Genomic DNA, 26,117 nt, shown 5'->3' with positions numbered 1-26,117 from the left:
TCCCCTACCGAATTCTTCAACCCATCTGCCTGCAATCACACCATTAGGGATTCAGTTCTTCACCAAAGAGCAGCCTCTTCAGGAAAACCTATGATCTGTCAGTCTTGTCCAGCTGAAAGGAGCTCCTCTAAAGTAGAATCAAAAAACCAAACCCCCTTTTATAGTCCTAACGAGATCTGGTAGAGAAGAAGATCGTTAAGTACCAGTGGGCGCAGAAATGAGCAAATACACGCACAGTCAAGACTCCACAGAAGCCGGGGCGCCTGGATGGCTCAGTGGGCTAAAGCCTCTGCCTTCAGCTCCAGTCATGATCCCAGGGTCCTGGGACGCAGCCCCACATCCTGCTCTCTGCTCAGCGGGGAGCCTGCTTCCTCCTCTCTCTCTGCCTGCCTCTCTGCCTACTTGTGATCTCTGTCTGTTAAATACATAAATTAAAAATCAAAAAAAAAAAAAAAATACTCCACAGAAGCCTGAGCATCCTGAAGGCTGCAGTCAGTCAGTCTTACAAGTAAGAGATTGAGGCAGCCTGGCTGCAGCTGTGGGACTATGGCAAGTCCATTCCTTGCACCAGGCCTGTTTCTTCATTTCTAAATGGGAATCAAAATCCCTGCATCAAAGAATTCTCTCGAAACCCCATGAAATCCTACCTGGAATGCACATGTGGCATTACATTTATTCCCCCAAAGTATCAGGAACTCTGTTTAAAAAAAAAAGAAAAAAAGCTCAGTGGTGTCTGGCAGCACAGGGCCAGTAGAGGAAGGAGGGACAAGGCGGCGTGTGGGCTCTGGACACTGTCAGAGGAATACGTGCGTGTGCCTGTCTCTGGGCGTGCGCATGCATTCGGTTCTCCAAGTGCCACAGTAGTCATTAAGCTCTGGAGGCCTTGGGGAGTAGGGAGGGCTGGGAGCTTAGCTTTATCCCCAAACTTGGAATGTCTCCTGCCTGGATTCTTTGCCTTTGGAATGAAAACAGTACATGCTTTTCAGACAAACGAAGAATGGGGACTGCCCAGACAGCAGCATTTAGCCCCCAGATGGCAAAGGGCCCGGGACCAAGGGGCCCAGAAAAGTAGCCAGTAATCAGCTCAGAGATAAAACTCCACTTGCCCCTTAGAAACCCAACCCATGGAAATGAATCTGATAGGGCCGCCTTTACTGAGACAGCACCTGTGGCTGTGGCTGTCCAAACTCCTGGCTCATTACTTCCTGCTATGTGACCCTAAGCAGAGCACTCATCCTCTCTGAGCCCTCATCTCTTCAACTTTAAACTAGGGATGATAAAAGCATCTATCTAACGTAGTTGTGGTGATTAAAAGATAATGCATTTAAGCAGCTAATAATCCCTAGTTCATAAGAAATCCTTTCCCCGCCCTCCAAAGAAGAGTATCATTTTAAAGTGACAGAGAAGAGCCAGATGTCATTTCCTTTTACATGGATTCCTGAAAGACTTCCACTGGAATCCCTGAGCTGCCAGAATAATTTTCTAAAAAACAGTCCTGAAGTAGGTCCCTCCTCTTCTCAAAAACAAAGCTTGGGCGCCTGGGTGGCTCAGCCAGTTAAGCGGCCGCCTCCGGCTCAGGTCATGATCTCGGGGTGGTGGGATGGAGCCCTGCATCAGGCTCCCTGCTCAGCGGGGAGCCTGCTTCTCCCTCTCCCTCTGCCACTGCCCCCTGCTTGCTCTCCTCTCTCACTCTCTCAAATGAATAATTTCTTAAAAAAAACAACAACAACAAAACAAAGCACAACACCAAATACATGCATTAACACTCTATTGCCTTTCGCATCTTACTAAAACTTCTCCATGTGAGTCTTAAGGTGCCAGGGATCTGGCCTCACTCTATATATGTTCAACCTTAACTACAAGGACTGCCCCCCGCCCCCCACCCAAAAATCCACACATCTTTCAAGGTCGCCTTCTGGAGTCCTTATCCACTCATCTCCTGCCTCTGTGCCCTTTCTGTTCTTAGAGTCCTCATGCCATCAGTGGGCACAAGTCACTGCACTAATAGTGTACTCACTGCTCCTTCGTATGTGTGTGAGCTTTGTTGCCCCAGGAGCAGTGAATTCCTTACAATTCCCAGCACAGACCTGGTTCCTAGACATCAGAAAGTACTTTGACTGACTGACTGCCACCTCTGTTCACAGCTGGATCTCCTACAATAATAGCCTTTAAGCCATGTTTTGTTTAAACAGAATCCCACTGTCAGAGCTAGAAGGCCATTAGTGTTTTCCTGATCCAACCCCTTCTTAGTACAGATGAGGAACTAAGTCCCAGAAGAGGAAGGGGATTTACCCAAAGTCACATAACAACTGAGTACTTAGGAGATTTAGATTCCGTACAAGAAAGAACTACAAGTATTAGGAAGACAGATTTGTGAGCTTTGGGGAACAGTGAGGAACAGTTAATTATGGGAAGGATAACAGTTCAGATGCAGGAAGGATAGAGTGGGCAAGCCATCCAACCGGGGAGGCTCAAGGTCTCTGACAGAAATAAGCTCCTGCCCTCAGGAGGAATATTTGCCTACACAACAGCAATGGCAGGACCCTACCCTCCCAAAGCAGTTCTGGAAGGCACAGCCTCGGCAGCCACGGCAGCATATCTCGGGGCGAGACGGCCCACAGCCCAGCTAGAAACAAAAGGCTCCCAAGAGCTGGCGGTACCACGGCTGTGAGGAAGGGGAAGGGCCTTACCTTTCCTGAAGGTCGTGCAGACTCTGCTCAGCTCGGTGTAACCCCTCCAGATCCTTCATCATCTTCTTCATGTGCTCCTTTGAGTAACGGTTCTGGATATAGGCGAACCAGCAGCCGCCCACACCAATAACGATGGACACCACCAGCATGAAGTCCTTGAGGTGATTATGGCGGGTCACTGCCGAAGAGGAAGCCATGGTGAGACAGGATGCCCCCTGCACACTCAGCCTTGCACACCCCACTGCATCCTGCACGAGGCCTTCCCACTGCAGAGAGTTAGTTTCTCTTCTTGGACACACACTTGCCACACACCAGTATAGCATGTGGAAGTACAGTTCTTTGGAAAAGATGAGAGGCCCGAAGGCAGGACAGGAAGCTTACTAAACATACTTGCCTAAAAACGAGTTCCTTCTCAGGACATCCCAGCTGCCCCCCCCCCCGCCTACGATGAGCCCACGAGCCCACAGGCAGGGGCTTCTGTCTGACGAGTAAGCGATGCTAGAGCACCAGAGTAGCGGGGACGGGACGGTCGGTAAGCATATAAAGCCAGATGACGAGAGCTTGAGGCCTGGCTGTGGAACTGAAGTTCCTGCAGAAGCCGGGCCCCCTGGACAGCTCGCCTCTTTTAGGCATAAGACACAAAGCCCAGATCAGATAGAGGTCTGCAAGGCCCATCTGTGGAAGAGCATTTCTAGGCTGTGGCTTGACCCACAGACCAGGTAGGACAGGAGGAACATTGAGAGGCTGGAATGTGTCAGACACTGCAGGTGTCAGGAATAGAGGGACAGAGCCACCTCTGGAGAATGCCCAGCGGCAATGTGGCAAAGCGCTGGTGGCTGGGGTTCAGAGCAAGACTGAAAAGCTGAACAAGGAACAATACCAGAAGATAAGTACAAAAGATATGTCCTGAGAACTGAGCCAAGCAGAAGAGGGCCACTGCTGGAGCCTGCCATTGTTCCTAGTCTACCAGATCTGGGCTCTGCGCCACGGCACAGGAGACCTGAAGAGACCATAAGGAAAAGCAGGGCTGCTGCCGTGGCCCCTGCCTGGGCTGTTCTCAATTTGGGATGGAGTAGCAGTGGGCTCGGAGAAGCTGCAGGCCTGGGAGTCAGGGTAGTGGGTTACCCTCAGGTCGAGGAGGGGGAAGTGGGACAGACAGGGTCCCAGGGCCTGGTAAGGACAAGGGCTAAGGTGAATCCAAAAGGACCCAGGTGCAGCCACCAAGGTGGGCCCGAGACAGCAGGAAAAGACACATGTAGCTGAGGCCCAGTCTGACAAAAGTGTTATATTCATAGTTCCTGACTGACAGCAGAGCAACAGGGCATGGGGATGGGTGTGGGATCAAAGACAGATTAGCACATTCTATTTCCATCCAAGGGAGGGGAGTTATGAGGACTGGGGTGGCAGCCATGTCCTTTATATGTTTATGACAGAGAAAACTGAGGGTCCCCTGGCGACCGTCCTCTAGCCTCCAGGCAGACTGGGCCTCCCGACCCCAGGCAAGTGTTCACGCTCCTGCCCTTCAGGTCCCAAGAAGAGATACGCCTGCAGCACAGCGAGCTGCCTTTCTTTCTGGAACACACCGGCCCCCCACAGCCTCTACCAGAGGTTTCCAAGGTTTCCCAACTCCAACACCAGCTTTACGTCCTTGCTGAAAGTCAGAGGTCCTCCTGCTTAAACAAGACTCTGCGAAAGCCAACACCTGCCCCCTGTCACCTCCAGCACTTCAAAGTGCTGCAGGTGGGCATGCAGACTGGGTGTCGGGCTCTTCGGTTCAGTCCCCATCCTACCTTGTCCAGATCACGGTGGAACAAGAGCCTATTATTTTCTCCAACTTCATATTCTCACCCAAATCATGACTACAAATACTGAATGACCAGGGCCGAGGACAGGATCTGACAGTGACCCTCGCTCCTCTAAGGTAATACTGTTCCACCTGTCAGTAGCCTCTGGATCTCTTCAACCTGTTGTAACTCCTCTTAAATACACCAGCATCCAGTCCATACACCCCTCTGCCTTGTCAAATGCATGGCCAGAGCTCAGAGATCCAGCCTGCCCCATCCCATGAGCCACCAAGCTAGGCAGGAAGGAAATGAGCCTAATGTGGCTGACAGACTCTGTGGCCCCTAGCGGTCGTCACTTGTCCGTACGCCAGTGCCCAGCACAGTGCTGGCCAGCTCACAGATTCAGGAGATATCTGTGGAACTGAATCTTTACTGATAAGTTTCCAATATGTTATCTCTCTCCCCTTAACCCACACAGGAAAGCAAGGGAAATAGAAAAGATATATAACATATCAGGCACTTATACCCACCAGCTCGGATTCTCACAGCGATTCTAGAAGGCACGGTATTTGTATTCCCACTCTACAGACCAGAACACCGACGCTTCCCAGGAGCCCTGCCTTACTGGGGTCCATGAAAAGTGACAGAGCTAGGGCTCGGATCCAGACTTGCCTGACCGCATGGTCTTTCTGCTACATCCCGGCTCTCATTACAACTTTCCAACTTGTGTAGCATGGAGGCCTTCTGCTTTGTTACGTGCAAACGTCGCTCACCATGGAGCTGATCCCCTAGTCTAGCCTGAGTGTGGCCGTAAAGTTTTTCTCCCAAAGGACACACTGGGAATGGACTAAAGCACTGCCATCGGGATGGTGAATACCCAAAGGCCAAATGGCCAGGCCTCTAAGGTTAAATGGAAGGCCTTCCATAGACAGATTCTTATGCCATTGAAAGCAGCATCCTGCACTAGCCTTAGGGAGTCTGGCTTCTCTGCTTGCCTCTGCCCTCACTGGATCTCTGCTTCCTCAGCTTTCAAATGCATCGTCACACAATCATGAACAAGACCAAGCATGCAGTTATGAATGAGGATGCTTTGAGGTGTTCTGGAAATCTTCAGATGGACAGTCCCAGTAGGTAATTAAGAATGTGGATGTGGGATTTAAAGGAGAGGAGAAGTTTAAAACTGAAAGAAGGAGAGGTGAGAATTATCATGTCCCTTCAGGGGTCCTGGACTGAACTCCACAGTGCTAAGGGAATCTGTGATGTTAATATTACGTGTCAACTTGCCTGGGCTAAGGAATGCCAAGGAAGCTTTCTGGGTGTGTCTGTGAGGTTGCCTTCATAACAGATCAGTATTTCAATCAGTAGACTGAATAAAGAAGACTGTCTTCACTAACGGAGTACATGTCACTCAATCACCCTAAGGCCACTGAGAGCCCGAGTAGAACCAGAAGGCTGAGGAAGGATGAATTTGCTCTCTCAGCTTGAGTTGAGACATCCATCTTCTTCTGCCTTCTTACATCAGCACTCCTGCTGTCGCGTCTTTGTACTCAGACCGGGACGTAGATCCTCAGCCCTCCTGGTTCTCAGGCCTTCGAACTTGGACTGAATAGTGCCAATGGCTTTCCTGGTTCTTTGGGTGCAGATGGCAGATCAAGGAACTTCTTGGCCTCCATCATCACATGAGCCAATTCCTATAATAAACCTCCTCATATCTATTTGTTTGTCTATCTATCTATCCATCCATCCAACCATTCATCCATCCATCTATCCAGCTTATGTTTCTCTGGAGAACCCTAATACAGAATCTACAAACCAGTATATCAGAAAAAGAGGGGAAATTAAGAATCTAGTCCATGCCTTACTAATGATGTACTTCTCCCCAGCCTACAATAGCCTACAGCAATATTTCCATTCCTTCTCCAACGACCAGGATTCCCTAACCAACCCACTCTTCGGACAGTAAACATGGGTTATTTACTGCTATCTCAGAGACTCCCTTGTGGGTTTTCAACCTTCACACTGGTTGCCTTCTGATAGCCTGTGAGTTTCTCAGGGCCAGGGCACAAGACTTACTTCTCCCTATGGCCCCATACTTAACACAGAGCCTGACCAGAGCAGGTACTCAGCAAAGGCAGAAAGGAAAGAAAAAGAGAAGAAGGTAGGCAGGTTTCAGCAGGGAAGGGGTCACAGTACAAAGTGTGTGCAAAGAACACAAGGGGAGTACAGCAAGCTCCAGCCCCGCCACAAGCTCTGCGCTCAGAACCCACACAGAACCAGTGAGCACAGCCCAGGGAGACGGACCGCGGAGCATTAGGAGAGCAGCAGTGGCTGGCTAGGTGAATGGAGCTAAAGCCAGGGATGCTGGCAAGGACCTGGGAGCTAGAGGGTGGCAGAATTCCCAGCCTAAGTGCTGCAAACAGACTGTAGCAAAATGAGGTCAACTGTTAATGTAATCAGGCCTGAGGCAAGGAGGAGAGTATAAACAAATGAGATGCTACTGTGTTTTTTTAATTCACATATATTTATTAAAAAATTTGGTTATGCTCTATTCTGTTTCCCAAGTTGCTCTTCACTTAGCTATATATTCCAACTATGTCTGCACATGGAGCACCATCACATTGTACCGGTATGCCATAATTCTTTTATCTAAATCTTTAAAGATTTCAGAATTTTTTCTTGTTTTGTTTTTTTTTTAAGATTATTTATTTATTTGACAGAGATCACAAGTAGGCAGAGAGGCAGGCAGAGAGAGAGAGGAGAAAGCAGGCTCCCTGCTGAGCAGACAGCCCAATGCAGGGCTCGATCCCAGGACCCTGGGATCATGAGCTGAGCTGAAGGCAGAGGCTTTAACCCACTGAGCCACCCAGGTGCCCCCAGAATTTTTTCTTGTTTGGTTGTTTCAGAAAGTGCTGTGCTAAATATCGTTATGTATTAAGTCTTTGATATCTGTGTAACTAGTTTCTAGAAGTGGAAATCCTATTTGGATACAGGGCAGAGATTGCTAGTTGCCTCTAAATATCCATGATTCCCTACTTCTTTATTTTTTATTTTATTTTCTTTCCAGTGTTCCAAGATTCATTGTCTATGTACCACACCCAGTGCTCCATGTAATACGTGCCCTCCTTAATGCCCACCAGGCTCACCCATCCACCCACCCACCTCCCCTTCAAAACCCTCAGTTTGTTTCTCATGCTTCATCTCCCCCTCCAACCTCCCCCAACTCACTTTTCCTTTCCTTCTTCTAATGTCCTCCATGTTATTTCTTATGCTCCACAAGTAAGTGAAACCATATGATAATTGACTTTCTCTGCTTCACTTATTTCGCTCAGCATAAACTTATCAGGACAAGAAACAACAAGTGTTGGAGAGGTTGTGGAGAAAGGGGAACCTTCTCACACTGCTGGTGGGAATGCAAGTTGGTGCAGACACTTTGGAAAACAGTGTGGAGATTCCTTAAGAAATTAAAAATAGAACTTCCCTATGACCCTGCAACTGCATTACTGGGTATTTACCCCAAAGATGCAGATGTAGTGAAAAGAAGGGCCATCTGTACCCCAATATTCATAGCAGCAATGTCCACAATAGTCAAACTGTGGAAAGAGCCAAGATGCCCTTCAACAGATGAATGGATAGAGAGATGCTACCATGTTAACAGATACAGGAGTAATGGTGAGAATTTTCAGGGTACAGTTCACACTAAGAAAGTGAGCCTCCAATCATTATCACTTTCCAGAAGAATCCCCTCTCCCAATCTATTCTCACAACCTTTTCTGCTGCCCACAATACCCCTTCCCCTGGCAGATACACCTAATTCATCCCTTACTGCCGAAAAGTATGCTAGGAATTTCTTTGGTCATTCACACAGCAGTCTGTGCTGAATTGTGTGGTTAACCTGCAGTATTCCTCCTGCTTTCTGGTTACAGCCCAAACAGGGCTTTACCAGGCTCACCAGTCCATAGAAGACACTCCACAGTAATCTCCCCACCACCAAGCCCGGCCAGACTCTTCTCCCATCTCCCCTGTCCTATAGCTCTGAGGAGGCCCAGTCTCCTTCTACAACTTCTAGCATACATTTCCTAACACCTGCTCATTGCTGGGCCATATGCGCAGTTATGATGACAGATGAACAAAGCTGTTTCTACTCTCAAAGAACTCCCCATTTAAAGGGTAACAGGAAAATAGACTGCTATTTAAAAGAAAGAAAAAAGAAAGCAGATATAAAGGGTTATAGAATCCCAGAGAAAAGTAAGAGGGAAAGGTTGAACATGCCTGGGAAGAGGCTGGAAAGGCATCCTGGAGAAGGTGAAAAGTGAGTTGAAAAGAAAAAAAAAAAAAAAGAAAGAAAAAGACCATAAGGATAGAGCTGACAGAGAAGAAAACAAGCTTTGCTAGAGAGGAGCCACTCCCACTTACAGCGGACTTCTCCTCATTATCTGAGCTGCTGAGGAAGTAAGACAAGGTGTAGGCTTGCCTTCCTCTCCACAGCATTCCCCCTGCCCCAACAACTACTCTGCAGACCTCTCTCCACACCCTTCTCCATACCCCTGCTAAAAGCTCAAAGGCTACACTAGCCGTTGGCCCAGGATTAACCACAGTAGGCATATACTAAAAACCATAGCTACCATTTATTTAGGGGAAATTAGGACACAGGGAACTTAACAAATGTACCCAAGGTCACAAAGCCACTGAATGATAGAGCCGCTGACTTGATTTCAAATGGAATTCTTATATTCTATCGTGCTTCTTCCACCAGAAGTGGAGGACAGGACAACAAAGTACCAAAAAACACTGAAATAGAAGCCAGAGACGGGGTCTGAGCCATGGCTCAGCTATTTAAGAGCTTAATGACCTCTAAAAACTCAACTCATCTCCTAAGCCTCCATTTCTCTGAGACATTCCCTTCCGAGGAGGAAAAGCCCCCTCAGTGAATGATCGGGGGCCAGAGTGAGGCATCAGCCAAGGCCTCCACGGCAAGCTGCCTTGGGACTTCGTGCATCAGAGCACACCTAACTCCTGACCATGGATGGCACTGTTAGGAGAGCCCCGAAGAGATCATGCAAGCCTAGAGCCAGCTCTGCCGGCAGAGAATGAAAAGGCCACGAGCACTCTGCAGCCATGAGGGGAGGACGGAGATGCCTTCTACTGTTGGAAAATGGGCCCTGAGGTGCTCTGTGATGAGCCAGTCTGACCCTTCTTCCCCCTTCCCAAACTCGGGAGGCTGCTGGGGACAGAGGGACCCTGATCACTCAGCAGACCTTCGTGGCTACTGCACAACAAACCTCTGATCTGAGATTTCTCAAGCTTCGACTGAGGGCAGGATTTTCATTAAGGCTAGGCAAGGTAGCTGTACCTGGCCCAGGTTCTCTGGGGTGTTTATCTACTACCTGCTTTCTGGTGAGCCCGAAGGACCACAGCCTTAAGAACTCACCCTTGGGGCAGAAGCAGCTCAGCAGTACTGGCCATCACACTAAGCCTGCGTGGGGTTGTGGGGCTGGATAGGGAACAGTGCTGAATTTGGCATTTTAGCCCATGCTTAGATGGGAAACAGAGCTGGAGGGCCCCACAGGACACAGATCAAGGGATTCTTTGCAGGTACCCATCCTTGCACGGCTCCATCCTTGCAGAAGTCTCCTGGCAAAGAGCTTCCTAATATTTTCCTCAGATTCCATCTGGCAATTTTCAAAAATTTTCTTTAACGAGCCATCAGTAGGAAAGTATTCAAATGGTATTTGCCATCAGAATAGCTGCTGGATTCCAAAATCTTAGCTACCAGGAGAACACCCAGCTCTATCAGAGTCCTTGAAGGAGGGACCCAGTAAGAGCCTATTTAATGACCAAGCCCATCTTACAAATAAGGAAACCTAAATCTAGGTAGGAGAACTGAATGCCGAAGGTCACTTGATAAGGCAAGGGCCAAGGACCAATTCCTAAAAGTACAGGATATAGACAGCAGCGGAAGGAACAGACTTCCTGTCTTTTACACTTTTACCAGGACACTTATCAATCAAAGGGTTTCCCCTCAAAAACCATTGAATGTTCACCTGAAAGGAATCAAAATCCTTTAGTTCAACTGTTTCATAATACAAATCAGAAAACACATCCTGAGAAAACCAACCTATACAAGGTCACACAATAAGTGGAAATTTGGAAAAGAGCAAGGTACTTTACTTTCCTAAATTTTACAGGAAGTTCTCTAAATGGAAGTCTAAGAGTCACAAAAAAAATCAAGCTCTACAAGGTAATGTTTTATTACCATTGAGATATAGTTCATATACCCTAAAATTCACTCTTTTTAAATGTACAATTCAGGGGCACCTGGGTGGTTCAGTTGGTTGAGCGTTTACCTACTGTTCAGGTCATGATCCTGGGGCCCTAGGATTCGGCCCCTGAATCAGGCTCCCTGCTCAGCGGGGAGTCTGCATCTCTCTCTCCCTTTGCCCATCTCTCCACTCATGCTCTCTCTCTCTCACTCAAATAAATAAATCTTTGAAAAATAAAAATAAAAAATGTACAATTCAGTGGTTTTATCATATTTACAAGGTTGTGCAACCACAAGCACAATTAATTTTAGAACATTGCCATTACCCCAAAAGAAACCTTATACCCACTAGCAGTCCCTCCCCATTTCTCACTTCCTCCAGTCTCTACCAGCCACCCATCTGTCTTCTGTCTCTACAGATGTATCTATTCTGGATATTTCACATAAATGGAATCATACAATAGGTAACCTTTTACGTCTATCTTCTTTTACTTAGCGTGCTTTCCAGGTTCACCTATGTTGTGGCATGTACTAGAACTTAATTCCTTCTTGTGGCAGGATAACAGTCCATTGTACTGATATACTACCGCTTACTTAGCCACGTGTCCACTGATGGATACTTGGGTTATTTCCACCTTCTGACCGCTGTGAACAGTGCTGCTCTGGATATGTGTACCTGGACTGGTTTGAGAGCTTGTTTTCAACTCCTTGGGTACATTCCTGGGCTATATGGTAACTCTCTGTTTAACTTTCTGAGGAACAACCACACTGTTTTCCACGGTAGCTGAATCATTTTACATTATCATTAGAAACGTACAAAGATTCTAATTTCTTCACAACCTTGCCAACACTAGTTATTTTCCACGTTTTGTCTCCCTGTTTTTGTTTTTAAGGTACCTATCCTAGTGTGTATGAAGTGTCTTCTTACCTCTCAGAAAACACTGTTTGTTGCTGCCCTCTGACTCCGGTAGGTTAGGTCACATGTAAGCTATAGGCTATATGAAGGTAGCCTAGGAGAAAATACCCCTCCCATGCTGGTATCAGCCTAACCTGCTACACTAGCCCCTCTTGCTACCTCTGGCCCCCTGAACCCATTATCAGCACCTAGGACTCTGGTTCCCATGCTTTCCAGCCCCAGTTGATGTTCCCAGGCAGAATCCTTGCCTACTTTGACCTGCAGTTTCTAATGCACCCTTTCAGATATGGTAAATCCTATTTTGATACAGAACAATAACAGTCTGATAATATATCTCAGAAGACTAAAGAAGGCTTTCAGGCTGCAAAAGGCCTCCCCTTCCTGGCGGGGGAACAGAGGACAGCCTCTGCAAAAGTAGCCTAGCTTTTATCACTGGGTTTGATTCTTCTGCTGTAAGAGTCTTGCTGATGTATACAAAGAGAGGGGTGTAAGCTGTTCATGGGAAAGCCTAGTAAAGCTCCCTTCCATTTATCAAGACTCAGCTCAAGAATGATCTTCTCCATAAAGCTTCTTGGACTCAAATTGAAAACTTGTCCCCATTTTGTGCTTCCAGCTGAATTCTGGAAAGGTTTCCATGATAGCTATAACACTGTATTTGTTGATCACTTACTGTATTGTTGATGTGCTTATCTCCATTTAGATGGAACTTTTTTTTTTTTAAGATTTTATTTATTTGTCAAAGAGAGAGAGCACACGCAAGAAAGAGAGCGAGCTTAAGCAGTGGGAGTGGCAGGCAGAGGGAGAAGGAGGCTCCCTGCTGAGCAAGGAGCCGGTGCAGGACTTGATCATGACCTGAAGGCAGATGCTTAACTGATGAGCCACCCAGGTGTCCCTAGATGGAGCTTCTTGAAAGCAGGGACCCTGTCATTTAAACTGGTATACAGTAGTTGTTCAATAAATCTTAGTGAATGAGAGGCCTTTGCTCAGTAGTGGGCCTCCCATAAACGCTAGAGCCATCCATTGTGTCATTTATCCAAAACTTATAAATGAATGGTAAGCAAAAATGTGCCCAAAGACAGAAAGAAAGAAAGAAAAACAAGCAAGCAAGAGAAGAGGAAGAGAAAGAGAAAGAGAAAAAGGAAACCAGTCTTCTCTCATGTTGCTTTGTTACACATTTTCAAAAGACACAGACCTTCTGGGAAAGGCAATACTATAGAAAAATTAAAAAAAAAAAAAAAAAGACCAGTGGTTGTCAGGGATTGAGGGGGAGAGAAGGATACACAGGTGGAGCACAGAGGATCTTTAGGGCAGTGAACTAGCCTATATGATACTGTAATGATGGTAGGTCATGTCATTTTACACTTGTCCAAATCCATGGACTGTGCAACACCAAGAGTCAAGTCCAATATAAAGTGTGGACCCTTGAGTGCTGGTGATATGTCAGTGTAGGTTCATCATTTGTTACAAATGTACCACTCAGGGTGGGGGGAGGGTGTGCTGTTAACCATGGAGGAGGCTAGGCAGGTATGGGGGCAGGGGCATATAGGATATCTGTGTATCTTCACTCAATTTTGATGCAAACCTAGGACTACGCTTAAAAATAAAGCTTATTAAAAATTTAAAAAACAAAAAAGGACAGACCCACCCACCTCTAATAAGACATCAGCTTGGGTGCCATCAAGCCAAGCGCATGGATGGGAAAATGTTCTAGAGTCTCCGACCCTGCCCGCTGGCTGCTTCTCTGGACTGATTCTTGGTTCTACAGCATTCTGCTGGTGGTATCCTCAACCAATGCCAACAGCCCCAAAGGGCAGGAAGTGGGCCCTAGAAGCCTGCTTGGTGAAGATTAATTTTCTAAGAAATCTTACCACTTTTGCTCCCCAAGAGTTCACTTAGAATAAGGAAAAGGATGGCAGGGTTGGCCATTCCCACCTTGCAGATCTTCAGGAATTAAACAACCTAATTCTCTCAAGTAATCCCTGGCTGAACAGACTACTCCTTTCTTTGGCCTGAGTATGTCTCTGTGACTCCGTGGAAGTCCACTGAGACCTCTGTGGCTGTTCAAGGACAGAAGATGATCAGCAATCAGTTCATACACTCTGCATGTCCACAGTGAAAGCAAGGAACAGCTAAATGGCACTCAGACCCTGTGGGTTCCTTATTATCTCTGAGCATACTTTTCATATTTCAGCTTTTGTATTCTTGCTCCAGTTGTTTCTTCCACCAAGAATGTTCCCTCCTGCCACCTGCACGAAATGAAGCCCTACCCACCCTTACAGGCAGAGGTCACATGCCACCTCTTCTACAGGATGCCTTCTCTATCCCTCCTCTGGACCTCAGAAGCATTGTGTACCTCTCCGGAACATTCATTTTATCCCCTTAGAGCAGAATAGGATTCATCCAGCTCCCTCTAGGGTCCAGCACAGAACTGGCCTAAAGTGAGTATTTTCTTAATGTATCTAATGAATGGACCTTGCATCTGGATGGATTAAAATATAACACTATTTGATACCTCATGTTTTCATTTCTTAGTGGAAAGAGCAGAGGTGCTGCCTTGCATGTATGCCCAGGAGACCCAGGACCTCGCCCTGCCACCCCCCCAGCCTCGGTCCCACGGTACATCAGCAGCCCTTCTCTCTGCAGCACTCACAGAGGGGAGGCCCAAACAGCACTGTGTCCAGGGCCTTCAGCTGCAGCTTCTGCCGATGGCTCCGGTCTGTCATCTTCAGCACAGTCCCTGTCATGGTGGTGTTGGTCACAGCGAGCCTGTTGAAACAAAGAGGAGGAATTCAGTTTCCTGCCGCTAAAACCAGGAGGGTTACTGGTGGGATTACCCACCTCCTCCAGGAACACTTCCATGACCTCTAGCTCTTGGTGATAGCTCCCCTCTGCACTCCAGAACACAGAGTCTATACCAGTGGTTTTCAACAGGGAGTAAGGAAGGACACATAACATTTACCAAAAATGTTCCCCTTTCTGCCCACGTCCGCCATCTCCGGAGAATGCTACTCTCTGAGGATTATCCATCTGTGACCATTCCCACACCCGACTGCAAATTTTCTGTCATGTTTCTCCTGCCAGGGATTATCCACTATACACCTGTCCCCATACTCCCACCATTTGTAAATGCATTCTCCTGTCCAACCCAGCTCCAAACCCTATGCCACATGACCCAGTGATTCTGAGGGCCTCTGATCCTAACCCACTGCCATTAAGTATAAACCTGCTGATGACAAACAGCATTAGTCTTGTTATCCTGTATCTGAGTCACTGCAATTTACTCCCAGTCAGATTACTGTAATTTTTTATGACCTTCAACATACTATTCATGATAACTCTAATAAGAGAGGGTCTGTAAACAAGAAAATGACCCAGGAAAAACTGGACTTTGTTTCTCTTCTGCTGGAACACAGTGGGTATAGGAGGAGACGGGTATAAGATATGAAAGGTTATCAGTGCACTGGTCTGGGCCCCTCACATGAGCATTTACCACTATCCTACTCCATGAAGGCAGTGCTCTTTTCTGATGCATAGTTTTGTCTCCCCCGGTAGAAAAGAGCCCTCTGACATCGTGTGGTATGTGATTTACACTCCTCCCTGGGCATGCAGGAGCAGCTACTTCCTTCTCTAGCCCTGGGAAGCAATCAAGCCAGCCCGCCTATAAGAGAGACACTGCGATGGGGCGGGGGGTGGGGGGCAACAGGTAAAGGGGTCAGGTGATGAAGCTTCTGGTCCCAGCTGAGTCAGCAACTCACTTGTCTGATCCTGAGCAGCTTGGTCTCTCCTCTGGGACCCTGTCTCCTCCTGCGTAAACTTATGGAAAATCAGATGCTTCCTACAAGCCTGAGAGTTCTCAGGGCTCCTCTTTAGAGAGAACACTTGTCTCAGGTGTACTGGCCTTCATCTAACTCATCAAAATAAATGTCATCTTTTCCACAGTCTATTTGTCAAAGAAACCTAAGAATTGGAATAGTATCTATTTCTGAGCAATGAGAGAAATGAGAAAGGAGCTAACATTTACCAAGCAACTGCTGTGTATCTTGTACCATTCTGACACTTCACATACACCTTAGTCCTCTGACTTTGGAAACACAGTTCTGTCATTAGCTCCACTTCACAGGTAAGAAAACTAAGACTTAGAGTTACCTGCTCAAAGTCATACAGCAAGTAAATGGCAAAGGCAGGAAATGAACTCAAATCTTTCAGACTCTTCTTCACCTTATACCATGATGCCTCCTTCCCACACACCAAGCACACCAAGCACTGAGGCTCCATGCTTCCTACTCTCACTAAGGTGCCACAGCTTGGCTTCCTCTACCCCTCTGCCTGGCTTGGCTGGGTCTGGCTACAAGAGGACTACATGAGCCCATGACTCGAGAACTGACTTCTTATCCTATGTTTTAAGGATAATGTTTATCCTTAGAGGTTTTATTTTTCACATTTTTTTTCAATTTATTTATTTTCAGAAAGACAGTATTCATTATTTTTTCACCACACCCAGTGCTCCATGCAATCCGTGCCCTCTATAATACCCACCACCTGGTACCCCAATCTCCCTTCCCCCCGTCACTCAGATTGTTTTTCAGAGTCCATAGTCTCTCGTGGTTCACCTCCCCTTCCAATTTCCCCCAACTCCCTTCTCCTCTCTAACACCCCTTGTCCTTATCCTTAGAGTTTTAATCTAAGCCATAGCTATTCCTCAAGATGGAATGAGCCAGGAATCCACAAGGCAATGCTGCTGTTTCCATGGATAATGAGAAAGAAACCTAAATCCTGGAGCTTCATGGTCAGTCATGTATTTAATGGGGCCTAATGCATTTCTTTGTCCTCGGGGCCCAGGAGAGAACCCTGCCCGGGGTAGATGATTGGTAACGTTTTTGTTAAAGAGAACTGCACTGAATATTTCCAAGAAGCCTATCTTCAACTACATGAGGAAAGAGGAAGATGCAGTGGAAAAAAGCAGGGCACTTAGAACCAGAGAGACCTGGGTTCAAGTCCCAGCTCCACCACTTACCAGTATGGATTAAATCATAAAATATCTGAAATTCAGTTTGCTCACCCAAAAGCTGGGGTAGTTAATTCCTTCCTCCCAGAATTGTGAGGGTCAATTGAAATAAGAGGTAGGCAAGTATTCTATAAGGGATGTACCAACATTAGGATTACTACTCTCTCCAGAGTAGAGGAAGCTGTGAAGAGAAGGCTGCAGGTAACAGAGGAGAGAACGGGCAGCTCATCTGGGCCTGGACAGCAGTGCCCAGTAGCTCTGGGGGTAGAGGCTGCCATGTGTGGGCATTCCAACAGTTTCACCTTCCGCTTTCCCCTTTGTGGACGCTTACAACCAGTGCACCTATATAACAAGATGACAGATTATATGTAAGCAGCACTTACCAGACAGTGAGCCCTTTGAGGGCAGGGGCAGGCTGTTGTCAGCTTTATCCCCAGCACCCAGCACAAGTGCTTGGCACAGAGCAGGTACCCAGTAAATATGTGTCGAATGAGTAAGTAAATGGATTAATAACTGAATGACACATGGCACTAGTTTGACATCACAAGAAGCCCACTCAGTGCACCATCCCTTCCCCACTCCTGCCGCAGGCCCCAGCGCACTGTGCCTGTGAAGGAGGCAGAGTTAGGGGACCGCAGCCCTTGCAAGAGTCTTTCCGGAAAGGAGGCTGGGGCCGAGGGAGTCACGCCAGCCTTGCACTGCCTCTTTAGAGCAGATACACAGAATATGGATAATTCAGGGGAGGCTAACAGAGCCCGAAGGCTCCTGCTGGGGGCACAGCAAAAGAGGAAAGAAACATCCACAGGCTTTGAAGTCTACCCAGATCTAGTTTCAAATCAGTTTTGCCTCTAACTAGCCACATGACCTTGGAAACATTACTTAGCCATGTTCACCATCTATATGCAATAACACCTACCTTACAGGATTGATGTGAGAATTAAATGAGATACTGTATACAACGTGTTGAACAGCAGTGCCTGCCATGTACTAAGCATCCAATAAATGGCAGCTCTTAGTACTATGCCCAGGCATGGCAGAAATACTAAATGAGAGAATGGATGCCAAGTGACCGTCCTGCTTTATGGTAAGTGCACAATAGACGTGAGAAGAGGAGAGGTCTACAGATTCTGCCCTGGAAAGGGTGGAACCTCGCTTAACTGGCCAGAGCAACCTGAAAGTAGGTGACCCCCCCCCTCCCGCATTCCCCACACCCCCAGGGAAGGGAATCCAGTCTCCTCCTGACCTCGGCATGGCATGGCCACTAAGTTGCAGCTTCCGGAAGGTCTCCTCATATTGAGGCAGCTCCACATATGTGATCAGCCACTGCACCACCTCGTCCACGGTCCAATTGTACACTGTGGGAAGAGACAAGACAAGCCATGACTCCAGAATGCAAGCACTACTGGGACTTACCGTCAGAGTCACATCAGCCTTCTCACTGACCACATACTTATATGCTTATCAGCTCCCCCTCCCACAGAATCCTAAGCATTATGGAGTACATACTGTACTTTCTGTTTGACCTGTAGGGGATGGACTCGCTCTTTCACTACACCAGCATTTGGGATGAAGTCATCCTGAACTAGAATATGATCATGATAATACTACTACTAAATGCCATTCTTTACCTGGCACCTACTACATGACAGGTACTGTTCTAGGAGCCTCCTATATATATTAACTCATTAATCTTCACAACTACCATGTGAAAGATAGTCCTATTTTATCCCTATTTCACAGATGAAAAAACTGAATACAGAGACATTATATATAACTTTCCCAAAACTGTGCAGCTAGGAATTGGTAAAGCAAAGGTCTGGACTCAAGCAATGTGGCTCCAGTCCCATGCTCTCAGCCATTATGTACTCTTGTGTTCTTGTGCCCTCTCTCTCTAGTTGACAGATAAACAGATGGCTGGATGGATGATATCCAGGATATATGTATCAGATGACACCCACTAACACTGGCATGCTGAACCTAAAAAGCCTGGGGGCAACTGAGTTTCAGCAAAAACATCATTTTATTGGATTTGAAGTTTGCTTTTACTTAATGTATCAATCTGGTTTTGTTTATATTTGTATACAAATTTTATATAGTGACTTAAACCTCATTTTGTTTATATATTTTCAAATAATAATTATAATAAAAACAATTTAAGTCAGCATCGTAGGTCCAAGATAAATTATTTCCCTTAAAAGGAATCTGTACATTCCTCAAGTTTGAAAATGACTGCTGTGAGCAGCAAGAAGCCAAAAAAGTTCTGAAGCAGAATGAAATAGTGAGATTCTCAGCCACTTCTCTTAAGGTCCATCCATGTCTTTCCCAAAAACTACCTTTCATCAGAATGCTGTCCAGGTTCCTTCTAAACGTCAGACAACAGTGAAGACATGGACTATGTCCCGTTCACTGTTGCCCACCCCACCACACTATCTCTAAAGCAGGGCTACTCTGGGGGACCTGGGTGGCTCAGCCAGTTAAGTGTCCGACTCTTGATGCTGATTCAGGTCATGATCTCAGGGTCGTGGGATCAAGCCCCAGGTCAGGCTCTGTGCTCAGAAGGGAGTCTGCTTGAAGACTCTCTCTCTTCCTCTTTCCTCTTCCCCTCTTCTTCTACCCCTCTCCCCAATAGTCTCTTTCTCGGCCTCTAAAATAAAGAAATAAATCATAAAATAAAATAGTATACATACATATACATACATAGTAGCATCAATAAGAATTTACTCAAAGAATAATGACTCCCACATGAGGAGTTCCAGACATGTTCTGACTGTGGGCCCCCAAACAGAAACAACAATCTCCTTAAATACACAGCAGCAACAGCGCAGGTGTTGGGCTGTTTGTGTCACGTTCAGGGAAGCTGGAGAAGTTGGAAGGCTGAACCTGTCCCTTCATTCTCCTACCTCCCCTATAGTGCGGCCCAGCCCATGGTACAGACTAGACACTCAGACACCCTGCAGGAAACAAGGTTGAAGGAAAAAATGCTCCAATCTCTCAATATCCTCAAGAAGCTTCTAGAACTCAGGAGGGAAGTTCTGAAGCCGAGAGACTTTGGGGGTAAGCTATCTGCAGAGGCACAGGAGATGAGAAGGGGAAGGGGCTTGGGGAGATCTAGTGCCCCAAGACTGCGTCCCAAAAGCTTAGGCTAAGGGTGTTTAGTCATTGCTTGGTTAAATTTCGAATTCCCAGACTAGAAAACATTGAAAAGAAGACAGAAATTAATGTCCAAGAGCTACGTTCAAATCCTAGGGCTTGGGAAAGGAGGGATGAAAGATCAGGGTTAGAAAAGTGGGACATGGGGCGCCTGGGTGGCTCAGTCATTAAGCGTCTGCCTTCAGCTCATGGTCCTGGGATGGAGCCCCACATGGGACTCACTGCTTGGCGGGAAGCCTGCTTCTCCCCCTCCCCCTCCCCCTGCTTGTGTTCCTTATCTCGCTGTGTCTCTCTCTGCCAAATAAATAAACAAAATCTTAAAAAAAAAAAAAATACTCTGTAGTAATGTTGAATACTAATAAATTTATTTTTAAAAAAAGAAAGAAAGAAAAGTGGGACGTATTAGCCTTTTCTTCCTGAGAAGGAACGTATCTGCCTCTGTACACATCTGTCGACACGACAAATGTGCTCGTTCACTATGGTCTGGAATGCCGGCTAGTGAAGGTGTAGCAGAGTGACACATAGATCTGAGGCAGACAGACAAGTACCGGCCTGTGAAGTGTGGGGAACAACACGCTCCCGCCACTGCTGCCAAGGGCGCTCGGCTGTGTCTCACACAAAGGGGCCTTTCTGCTTGGCATGTGGAGTGGAAAGAAGGCCACTTTTTTGTTGCTAGAAAGGCCTGCGGCTAGCTGAGCTACAAGGGCCTTTTGTCTCCTGGGAGGATGCCTTAATACAAGTGCAAGCATAGACGCAGGCGTGGGGGAACTCCTCTAGCTGCACCCTCTGCCGTGGTGCAGATGGGCAGGAGGCACTCTCGACCAGGGCTTCTCAGTCTGCACTGCTGACATTCTAGGCAGGAGAATTCCTTGTCAGGGTGCCATCTTCTGCAGTGGAGTGTGTTTAATAATATTCCCCAGCATCTAGCCACTAGACGTAGCATGCTGCCACTTGTGACCCTCCGAAATGTCTCTGGGTACTGCCAAATGTTCCCTGGAGGACAAGATGCCCCACCCCACCCACCCCGGCTGGGAACCACTGCTCTAAACACTACATTAAGTGAGACAGAGAGGCTATAAGAGGGCCACCGTACTCCAGGAAGGATGGACTCTCAACATAGTCAGCCCCCACATGGTTAAGCTATAGGGGAAAGGATAAGGGCTTCAGCTGTGAGGATAAGTCTCAAGATAGTTCTTCTGTGTGTGTGCATGTGCGTGTGTGTGCTCCACACATCGTTTTGCTACCAATGGAGACACCCTATCTGGGTAGGTTCAGCAGCATGGTATGACCATCCAGAGTCACCACAGTCTGAGCCAAGTAAGCCAGGACGGGCTGCATCCTTGTCAGAGGGCAACCCTGTGTCCCTCTCACTCAGTAGTCAAGGCGAGATATAAGGGACTCTTGTCCCTAAGGTTCAAATACCTAAAAGCTAAAAGTCTTGTTCTGCTTTCTTATTCCAAAAGAGAAAATGGGAAGAATCTCCAGGCCAAAGTGAGGAAGAAGGTAAAAGCAAGTACTGAGAGCTGTGGCTGTCAGCAGAAGGCCAAAGAATTTGGCAAAGAGGGCTTCGTACAGATACGGTCTCCAAATGACTCATGTGTCCAAATTCCAGGAGGACATGGGAGCAAGAGACAGTCTTCCAAAGTCATGAGCCTCTCATCACCCTGAGCCTGTCCGTGAGGTCCCTAGAGAGGTCAAAAACTACATCTCTGGGCAAAACGACAGACAGCACTACATGGAGTCAGAGAAGGCCAACCCTTGGCGTTTTCCGTACCAAGTCCTTCCTAAAGAAACCTAGGAGGTGGCTAACTGTAGTCTCCAACCTTTTTCATGATATACTCTGTGTTTTACGCATACCTTGCCAATATATGATGATCTGTTTATAAATTAGATTCACATGCTGACATGAGGTGTATTATAAAACATACACAGAAATTAAAGAATGAGATAAATGCAATAGAAGTACAAGCTATAGCATTGTCTTGTGGCACCCCAGCTGATTGTCTTGTGCACCTGGACACCCCGGGGCAAACAGCAGAACTCCTCCAACACGAAGACCTTTAAGGCTCCGCCCTGGATGCCATCTCGGTCGTAGCTCTTACTTCAGCAGACCTTAGATAGAATCAGGATCTTGCACTATTTTCTCATGCATCCTTGGACATTGATCACAGATTTCTAGGTCTTTGCTCTTTCCAGAAAAGCTCCTTTCCCTCTCCGAGGCCTGCTAAACACCAACTAACTCTCCTACTTTATTCTGAAATAACCACCCAAAAATGAAGTCACTCAGGATTGCCAAATACCTGGCCATTTTAGAATGCTCGATTTTAACATATATATGAAAGAGGAAAGAAGTGTGAGCAAAGACAGAACTTTAAATGTGAGGCCTGTTCAGAGAACATGAACTCAAGTTTGTCTGGAGTCGAAGGGTAACATATAGGGATAAGAAGAGTGAGGTATTACTGAGGCCAAATGATAAAAGGCCTTGCACACCGGTAGTCTCAAAGTCCAAAATCATTTATTCACTGAAAAAAAAAACCGAAAATAAAAACAAACACCTACTACTTGCCAGGCACTGCTCCAGGAGCTAGGGATACAACAGTACACACAACAGAGCCACAGATCCCTGGTGCTTATACGCCGGTGGAGAGAGACAAACTAAAACACCATAAACAAATAATTCTATGTTGGGTGGTGATAAGTACAATGAAGAAAAATAAAGCAGAGTAAGAGAATAAAGAATGGCACTTCCTCAGATCAGTTCGGGGAAGGCCTCTCTGATGAGGTGACACTGGAACAGAAAGTGAAATGAAGGTATGAGCCATGTGCACACTCGGGGGAAAGGGCATTCCAGAAAGATGCAACAGTAAGCATTACCCCCTAGCACTTGAGCTATAGCAATACCTCCGGGAATATGCCAGAACAGATCCTCAGACTTGGCCAATTCTTTCTCTTGCCAGAGAAAGAACAAGCAGTAAGAAATGGGCTCCTGAATCATGATCTCTTTCCCCTAATGGACGGGTGGTGTCTCCAAATGAAGCCCTCGTTTAGTTTTGTGGTTTCAAACCCACATCCCAAAAGAACTACGTCTGCCAGTCCCTTCTTTGCATCTCCCTCACACAGCTGTTAGTCACTTGATCTCTCAGTCAGCTTTTGCTCAGCCCTTTGGTCAACCAGTCAGCACAGTGGTTAAGAAGGTGGGTTTCTATTTGAATTCAGGATCTGATGCTTACTAGATGTAGGATCACAGACAAGTTACTTAACCTTTCTGGGCCTCCTTTTTGTCACCTATAAAATGGTGAGAATCACACGTCTCACATCACAAGAGCAAAGCGAACATATGGGAAGCTCCTAGCATACATAAATGCCAAGGAATTATTAGCTATTATTAACATCACTGTTCACCAAGCTATCTTTGGCTTTCTACTCTGGTAGGTTCTGGGTAAGTTACTACATACAGAGACCAATATGCACAACTTTTGTCATAAGGGCTCTCTTCTAGAGAAGGAGCCATATAAGAAAACACATGAGGATAAGACAGTGTCATAAGTGTTACATCACAGGTATGTATGGGGTGATGCAGGGGGACCAAGAAAGGAACAGACTGATTGCTAGAGTGAGACAGAAAAGGCATCACAAAGCCTAGCTTCTTATCTGGCTCCTCTGGATAGAGAGCACTCCCAGACACCTATAGAATCTTACCAAAGTGGCCCTCCCTCAAAAGTAGTTCATAGCATAGGCCTATGGTTTGTCTCTATGAGTGGTTTCCTTCTGGCTTTCACTAGCAGCTTGCCATCTGAGCCTAGAAAAAGGCAGAGGTCTTGGTTTTCTCATGTGGTGTCAACCTCAAGCCCTGAATCATCACTGCAAAAAGAATCCAGCCCTCAGGTCCAGGCCTCATGTGACAGGCACACTAGGCCACCCTGCACCAACCAGGTTGACGTGGCTGCAGAGCAGGAAGAGAACCTAGGTGTCAGAATGTCTAATGATCTTGTTTAAGATCACACAATGGCAGAGGCAAGGACAAACTTTCGGCTCCGTCATCCCTACACTGGGCCAAGGCCCTGGGCTCGGTGTTAAGATATAAAAATCATGTAAGATAATGTCCTCAAGCAGTCTGGTGTGAAAACAGGCAAGGGAACAGATAGTTGTAATTAATATGCTAAATGCCAATATGAGATAAGGGTAAGGAGCTGTGGGAACACAGCTGGCACCTAACCTAGCGTATGGTTTCAGGGGAAATTTTCCTAAAGAAGGGTATACTTAAATTGAGTCTTAAATATCAAATAGAATTTAATCAGGTCAACAAGGGGGAAGGACAGAGGGAACAGTATATATGAAAGCAGTAAGGGATGAAAGGAAATTATATATCCCAGTAACTGCAAATAAATCAGTGCAGCCCTAGAAGAGATGTGGTGAAAAGTTGTAGAAAATAAGGAGCACCTGTACCCCAATGTTCATAGTAGCAATGTCCACAACAGCCAAACTATGGAAAGAGCCCAGATGTCCATTCGCAGATGAATGGATAATGAATACGTAGGATATACATACAATAGAATATTACTCAGCCATCAAAAAGAATGAAATCTTGCCATTTGCAACAACATGGATGGAACTAGAGGGTATTATGCTAAGCAAAATCAGTCAGTCAGAGAAAGACAAATACCATATGATTTCACTCACATGTGGAATTTAGGAAACAAAACAGATGAACATAAGGAAAAGGAAGGGAAAATAAAATAAGAGAAAAATAGAGAGGGAGGCAAAGCGTAAGAGTCTTAACTGCAGGAAACAAACAGGGTGGCTGGAGGGGATGGGGAGATAGAGTAACTGGGTGATGGGCATTAAGGAGGGCACTTGTTGTGATGAGCACTGGGTGTTAAATGCACCTGATGAATCACTAAGTTCTACCTCTGGAACTAGTAATATACCATATTTTAACTAAATTAAACTTAAAAATTTCAGCAAAAATGAACTTTTGGGATTTCATCGAGATAAAAATCTTCTGCATAGTAAAGGAAACAGTCAACAAAACTAAGACACAATCCACTCAACAGGAAAAGATATTTGCAAATGACATTACAGGTAAAGGGATGGTATCTGAGATCTATAAAGAACTTATCAAACTCAACAAACAAGAAACAAACAATCCAATCAAAAAAAGGGGCAGAAGACATGAACAGACACTTATCCAAAGAAGACATGCAAATGGCTAACAGACACATGAAAAAATGCTCAACATCACTAACCATCAGGGAAATACAAATCAAAACCACAGTAAGAGATCACCTTACATCAGTTAGAATGGCAAAAATAAACAAAACAGTTAACAACAAATGTTAGCAAGGATGTGGAGAAAGGGGAACCCTCTTAACTGTAGGTGGGAATGCAAGCTGGTACAGCCACTCTGAAAACAGTATGGAGGTTCTTCAAGACGTTAAAAATAGAGCTACCCTATGACCCAGCAACTGCACTGCTAGTTATTGACTCCGAAGATACAGATGTAGTGAAAAGAAGGGGAATATGCACCCTAGTGTTCATAGCAGAAATGTCCACAATAGCCAAACTGTGGAAGGAGCCAAGAAGCCCTTCAACAAATGAATGGATAAAGAAGATGTGGTACATATATACAATAGAATATTACTAGCTATCAGAAAGGATGAATACCCACATTTGCATCAAATGGATGGAAATGGAGGGGATTATGCTAAGTAAACTAAGTCAAGCAGAGAAAGACAATTACCACATGGTTTCACTCAATGGAACATAAGGAATAGCACGGAGGATGATAGCTGAAGGGAGGCAAAACTGAAGGAGGAGAGATCAGAGAGGGAGATGAACCATGAAAGACTATGGACTCCAGGAAACAAACTGAGAGTTTCAGAAGGGAGGGGCATAGAGGAATGGGGTAGCCAGGTGATGGGTATTGAGGAGGGCATATGTTGCGATGAGCACTGGGTGTTATACACTACTAATGAATCACTGAACACTACATCAAAAAGTAATGATGTACTATATACAGTAGTTAACTGAACATAATAAAAAATTTTTAATTAAAATTTTCAAAAAAATAAGAAAAATAAGTAGATCACAGAACTAAGCATGGGCCTGATATGCTAATCTAGCACAATGCCAGGTATATAGAAGGTATTCAGTAAATTTTTTTCTTTTTTTAAAACAGACATGTTTACAGTAACTTTTGGGGCCAATACTACAAAGATGAATAGGGCATGATGGAGAAACACAGTATTAAAATATGAAAAAACTCTCAGGATATAAAAGACAATCAGCTTTTTATTTATATATACATATAGAA

General features: G+C 46.0%; 1 protein-coding gene across 6 annotated transcripts in view; it reads right to left on the bottom strand.

Moving 5' to 3' along the window:
- Window positions 1–26,117, bottom strand: part of STIM1 (stromal interaction molecule 1) — a 193,311-nt gene that overhangs the window by 21,405 nt on the left and 145,789 nt on the right. For all 6 annotated transcript variants that reach the window (XM_044258665.1, XM_044258666.1, XM_044258663.1 and 3 more), the window contains exons 4-6: window positions 17,898–18,009; window positions 14,300–14,415; window positions 2,691–2,868 (exon numbers count right to left, since the gene is read on the bottom strand). In XM_044258665.1, the coding sequence (XP_044114600.1) occupies window positions 2,691–2,868; window positions 14,300–14,415; window positions 17,898–18,009 (406 nt within the window). The remainder of the gene's footprint in view (window positions 1–2,690; window positions 2,869–14,299; window positions 14,416–17,897; window positions 18,010–26,117) is intronic.

The sequence above is a fragment of the Neovison vison genome, chromosome 7 (assembly GCF_020171115.1).
Source record: "Neovison vison isolate M4711 chromosome 7, ASM_NN_V1, whole genome shotgun sequence".
NCBI lineage: Eukaryota > Metazoa > Chordata > Mammalia > Carnivora > Mustelidae > Neogale > Neogale vison.
This window is presented reverse-complemented; position numbering and strand designations above follow the sequence as displayed.